Below are 6,315 nucleotides of genomic sequence, written 5' to 3' on the forward strand. Positions count from 1 at the left end.
GTAGATGGTCACCAAAACAAAGATTGTAATGGTCATTAAAAATAACTAGGAAAAAATGTCCAGTCCCAGATGGCTTTACAGGTAAATACTCTAAAATATTCAAATAAAATTAAATACTTATCCTTCCAAAAACCTGAAGAGATGGTAATGCATCTGAATGTATAGTCTGAGGACAATATTACCCTTATGAAAAATAGAGAAGGAAATTACACAAGAAAAGAAAATTTCAAGCCAATATCTCTGAGGAACATAGGTGCAAAATATGCTGGCAAATATACTCAAAATATACTGGCAAACCAAATTTAGCAATATATTACACCGTGATCAAGTGGGATCCATTTCAGGGATGCAGTATGGATTGACATTCCCAAAAGAGGGATGATAGTTGTTTGAGGGACTTTGTAATGTTTTCCATAGTAGCTGCACCTGTTTAAAATTCCACCAACATAAGACATATTGTTTTGGTCAGACTGGCATTTCAAAATCATTCACCTGCTGAACGTGGAAGTAGATTTAACACTTAATTGAATGTTTTCCTTATATTAGACTCTCTATATATAGGGCTCCATTTTCCCGCCTTTCTCTGTATGCATGTATTTGGCAATATGGCAGTGAAACACTTTCCATCATGTCCTGGAATATATTTTTCCACCTTTGTATCTATTTTGGACTCAAGGAATTTTATTTCCTCTGGCCCATGGTATATGGTGAAAATGATGGTGTACCTTCAGAGGACTTGCTACATTTCTGCTGATGTCTAATCAAACTTTGACTCAGAAATGTGGACAAACCTAGAACCAACCAGAGGACAAGATAACATGTGGAGAAGAGCATGACTGTCTCAACCAAGGCCATGATGTATCAGCCTACAGGTGGCTGAGAACCCAGGATATGTGAATGTTTATCCAACATCAACAGAGCTTTCCAGGCTGATGTATAGGTGAATAAAGACACACGAGGATCCTAGCAGAGATCAGAACCATTCAGCTCCATATCATTCCATTACAATAATTAAATGAATGTTGAATCATTGGCTGTCAGGATGGCTTGTTGTGTAACAATATCTAATAATATAACAATCTAAATGAAGGCAAATATAATTTGCTGTTTCTCATTTTTGACATTTGCTTTGATATTGAGACTTTAATGATGACTCTGTTATTCAAGTTTATTTCAGAAACATATATTAACTTATGACTCTATTGAGGTTCCCTTCCAGGTAATCAAAGGAGTTTGGAAGGAAATGAGTGTTTACAGAGAAAAATTTCTGACCCTGAATCACAGGAATAGATACAAATTCAACCTCTCTTATGAATCTCCCTTTGATCATACTCACTGAAGTGATTCCTGATCACAAAGAGGACATATAGTGGGTGATATTTATGTATATTCATCTCTCATTTTATTACTATGACTAACTTTAGAAAAGAGAGAAATATTTCTTTAGGGAAATGGGTGAATTCATATGTAGGTAACACTAAATTCTCGAGCAGAAACAGGAAGTTAATCCAATAAAAACAAACAAAACAAGCCATCAACTCCTTCATCCAATGGATAATCTTCCTTTCACATAAATGTGAAATTCCATAATTCAAAGAGTAGCTGTATAGCATGTAAAACAAACATCTTAGTAATATAAAATGCATTTAAGATTTTTTTCTACATTCTATATCACTTATTTATTACTTAAAATTCTGTATTCTTATTTGTTTTACCTGTTATCCAACTAATTTATTTAAATGACTTGTGTCATCTAAGATCACCATTTTCTTATTGATTTTCTGTCTGGATGATCCATCCACTGATGTAAGTGGGAATGTAAATTGGTGCATCCACTACTGAAAATAGTATGGATGTTTTTCAAAGAAATAAAGGTAAAACTATCATATGATCCAGGATTCTACTCCTTGGAATATATCCCCAAACCACACCAAAACAGAAATTTGAAAATATATATGCACCTCAATTTTCACTAAAGCACTATTTACAATAGTTAAAATACATAAGCAATCCAGATGCACATCAAGATTAATGTATAATAAGAGTTCCCATCATGGCTCAGGAGTTAATGAACTTGGCTAGCATCCATGAGGATGGGGGTTTGATCCCTGGCCTTGCTCAGTGGTTTAAGGATCCAGCATTGCCATGAGCTGTGGTGTAGGTTGCAAATGTGGCTCAGATCCAGCATTGCTGTGGCTGTGGTGTAGGCTGGCAATTACAGCTCCGATTTGACCCTTCACCTGGGAACCTCTATATGCCACAAGTGCAGCCCTAAAAAGACAAAAGACCAAAAAAAAGATTAATGTATAATTAAGATGTGATATAAATATTAACTCTTTGCCAAAAAACTTCAGTAATTTACAGCAACAAGGATGTACCTAGAGATTATTATGCTTAGTAAAATAAGTCAGACTGAAAAAGATACTGTAAAATATCACTTATATGTGAAATATTCAAATAATACAAGTAAGAAATTTGCAGATACAGAAAACCAACTAGAAGTTACCAGAGAGCTGAGAAAATGGATGATGAGCAAAGTAGGGGTATAGGATTAAGAAATACAAACTGCTGTGTATAATACAGACAAGAAACAAGGACATATTGCATAGCACAGGGGTTTATAGCTGTTATCTCAAAATAATTTTTAATGGAGTATAGTCTGTAAAAATACTGAACCACTATGTTATACACATAAAACTAGTAAAACATTGTAACAACTACATTTCAAATAAAAGAATAAGTAAAAAATTCAAAAATTCTGTTACTTTGGAGGTGTCACACGGACATGAACTTGATAATTTGTTTTTTCCAGTGAATATAGTAGGTATTAAAGACCCAGAGCTGAATAAGGTATTATGACACCAAGAGGAGAATAAAATTCAATGGCACATTACAAAATACACAGTAAGCTAAAATCCAGAATACAAGGAATAGAAGTTAAGGGAGTGATATTCAAAGGGATGATATGACAATATGACAACTCAAAACCCTGTGGTCTGAGATTTTCACTGTTATAAACATATAAATATCCAGGGGTGCCTGGAGTAATTTTTTTTTTCATAGAAGCAGTTCAATTCATGACCCTACTTCACTAAAACCAAGGAAAAATACTTGGGTACCGTATACTGTATTTTAAAATAAATTGTCCTTAAGAAATCCATCCATTCCTATTTAAACATGGTAATTCTCCAAACTTTCAGAACCAAGGCTGAGAATAAATATGAGAGAGTGGGAAAACTGTCACAGGGGAAAACACTTGCACAAGAGTAAGTAAATCATAAGGCTAATCAACAAGAAGCTAATCAAGTGAGTTATGTAAATTATATCAAGAAACAGATGTCAGAGAAATGAAAATCCCAGGAAATAAGTAGAGGCACAAGTTCAAATTCCAAAATCTGATCAAAGTTTGCCGTTTCTGGCTGTGAGTCTCTGAACCCTTCAGTCATGTGCTCTTCTTCAGCCCAGGTCAACTGGGCTTCTGATGGCTGCCATATGAAAGAAAGCTTTCAGAGATCTCTTAATGTGTTTGTTTCTCAGACTATAGATGAAGGGGTTCAGCATGGGTGTGACCACTGTGTACATCACCGAGTTGATCTCAATTAAGTATGAGCTGTGGGTAGCTGAAGAGCTAAGGTATATTCCTAGGCTTGTAGAAAAAAATAGGGAGACACCTGAGAGGTGAGATGCACAGGTGGAAAAGGCTTTATACTTCCCCTCAGCTGATGAGATTCCACGTATGGAGGCAACTATCTTATAGTAAGAGTAAAGGATACCAGCAAGGGGAATACCACCCAACAACCCAGCTGCAAAATTCATTACCATGTTATTAAGACATTTGTCTGAACAGGCAAGTTGGATCAATTGTCTGAGTTCACAGAAATAGTGAGGAAGTTTCACGTTTCTACAGAAGGACAGCCTCAATGTCATTAATGTTTGTAACAGGGAATCTAGGACACTGGTAATCCAGCTAGCCATAACCAGAATTCGACAGATTTGAGGGTTCATAATGACCATGTAGTGCAGGGGGTGGCAAATGGCCACAAAGCGGTCATAGGCCATCACAGTCAGAAGGAGGGCATCCAACCCTACAAACAGTATGAAAAAATACATCTGGGTGATACAGCCTGCATAGGTTATAACTTGCCTCTTGCTGCAGATGTTTTGCAACATCTTTGGGATGGTGGTGGAGATGAAACAAATGTCTACAAAGGACAGGTTTGAGAGGAAGAAGTACATGGGTGTGTGGAGGCAGGAGTCAGAGCTGACAGCAAGAATGAGGAGCAGGTTTCCAAACACTGTGATCAGGTACATGGAGAGGAAAAGCCCAAATATGAGGGGATGCATGTCTGCTTCCTCTGAAAATCCCAAAAGAAGAAATTCTGAAACTCCTGTTATGTTTCTTGGTGCCATGTGTTGAAGGTGACTAGGAGGAGAGGGAAAGATAACATGACATTTTCACATAATCAGACATTACTCACATTGTTTGAATGCTACCATTTATAATTGGCTGTCAATAATTTATTTCAATATTTAGTGTATAGATTCAGCCACCTTCATGGGATTCCCTCTGTCACATCTAATTCGCAAGCTTATTCTACTTTCATCTTGTTCCCCAGTATGTCATGGATTCCACCTATTAAATGAGAAAAATTTTCATTCATGTAGGGAATATAAATTGAGTGCTAACAATGCTCCAGTTGTTATCTAGGTAATCACTATAGTATACTGAAAACCAAAAGCTCCTAAATTCAAGTTATGGAGAAAAAATATAAGCAAATAAAAAATTATATAACATGTCAGATGACAAGAAGTACTATGAAGAAAATGAAAGCAGGTATAAGAGAAAGAGTAAAGAGGAGTGCTACTTTTTAATTTGTGATCAGACAAAACACACAAGTAAGGTAATATTTGGACAGAGACTTCAAGGAAGAAAGAGCATGAGTCATGAACATATCAGGAGAAATGTGTCCCTGGCATGGAGAACAGCCAGTGCAAAGGTCCTTGAAAGGTGCTTGTTTAAGATATTCAAGTTTTTTTTTAATAAAGAAGTCAATTTGGGGAGGGTAATGGGAAGGAAGGAGAGTAAAGAGAGGTCCATGAGGTCCATGAGTGTTGAGGAACATGGTAACCTCCATGAAGCTGCTGAAACTTCAAGTCTCAAGGAGTCCCTTATCCATGCTACATGTTTAGCACTTCAGGTAGCAAGAGGCTTTGGCTCAATTTTAGTATACCCACTTTATGTCTCACAAGTATTAGATTTAGGCTCAAGGTAACTCCATTATCACACTACTTCGCACAACATAATTTCTTTATTTTTCGCAGAAGATAGTGTGAAATATATGCCTCTTGCAACAGCTGTTTACAAATATTCTTTGGTGTGGATCTTTTTAATCAATATGGAAACATGGTCAAATATGCCGCATCTTAAAATTTAGAAAGAAATGCCTTCACTTTATTTCATATCCCTCCATAAGGAATGTCCTCTCTCTTTACTCAGTTAATTAAGATACTTGCACATATATTCAAATTTTATTGGGAGCATTTTATGCCTCTCACTCCTCCTGTAATTGGGCATCCATCCTATCATCTAATTGGCATCACTGAACATTGCCTTAGTAAGATCAATGTTTACTTCTCTTTTTGGCATCATAAAAATTCATTGATACTTTAACCAAGCAAGAAAAATGCCACTGTGGTCTCTAGGCTCTGGGCTAGGCTGAGTTGTTTATGAGATTACCTCAGTTAATATTCTTGGAGTTTATTGTCTCTGACATTTTTAGGCAGTAGTTTTTATACTCTTGGACTCACCTGCATGGGATCTCTGAAAGGAAGGTCTCTGTGAAAGTCAGAATCTCTTCCTGGATGGTCGATGGTGGAGACTGACACTCTGTCCCCAGACAAGTGAGCAGGAAATGGTCAAGTATTGGTCCTTTACTCAAACTTATGACTCCAAATGCAACACCTGTCTCATCCATGTCCAGGTTGTATAAGCTCTGGGACTGCAGCAGAGGAAATATTTACAGCTGTCTGTGTCAACTTATTAGGTACATTTCCCTCGGGTTACAATGACAGATAACCACATGATTTCCCTATGCAACTTGGTCTAGACAGAAAATTTTCCTGCTGATTCTGCATTCTCAGGAGATCGGGTTATAAGTCAGGTGAATTCAGTTTTTAGTAATTCTTCTCCATTAATTTTCATGCCTTCCAGAGAACTAACCTCCAAAACCTTATCCCAATCCTAAGTTTGTTTTCTCCAACATGTGAGACTAGACAACTGTCTTGACCAGGACCTTTGGATCTTTAAATCATCGA

The 6,315-nt window shown here is 36.7% G+C and overlaps 1 protein-coding gene across 1 annotated transcript; it reads right to left on the minus strand.

Annotated features, from left to right (window-relative positions):
- Window positions 1–3,456: 3,456 nt before the first annotated feature.
- On the minus strand, window positions 3,457–5,975 carry LOC100519297 (olfactory receptor 7A10-like). Its single transcript, XM_021085115.2, has 2 exons — window positions 5,809–5,975; window positions 3,457–4,423 (listed from the first exon to the last, which is right to left on the minus strand). Exons 1-2 carry the CDS (start codon window positions 5,973–5,975, stop codon window positions 3,457–3,459), a joined length of 1,134 nt encoding a protein of 377 aa, XP_020940774.2.
- Window positions 5,976–6,315: the final 340 nt, after the last annotated feature.

This window comes from Sus scrofa, chromosome 2 (genome assembly GCF_054392235.1).
Source record: "Sus scrofa isolate SSC_HxYL_T2T_F1_AM1 chromosome 2, Sscrofa_HxYL_maternal_Yorkshire_Landrace_v2.0, whole genome shotgun sequence".
Taxonomy (NCBI): Eukaryota; Metazoa; Chordata; class Mammalia; order Artiodactyla; family Suidae; genus Sus; species Sus scrofa.

What these genes read in the sequence shown, in the direction of transcription:
- LOC100519297 (XM_021085115.2), bottom strand. Translation starts at nt 5,975, where the DNA reads ATGGATGAGACAGGTGTTGCATTTGGAGTCATAAGTTTGAGTAAAGGA. An exon ending in CTTTCAGAGATCCCATGCAG is followed by an intron (nt 4,424 to 5,808) that starts GTGAGTCCAAGA and finishes CTCTCCTCCTAG; the next exon opens with TCACCTTCAACACATGGCAC.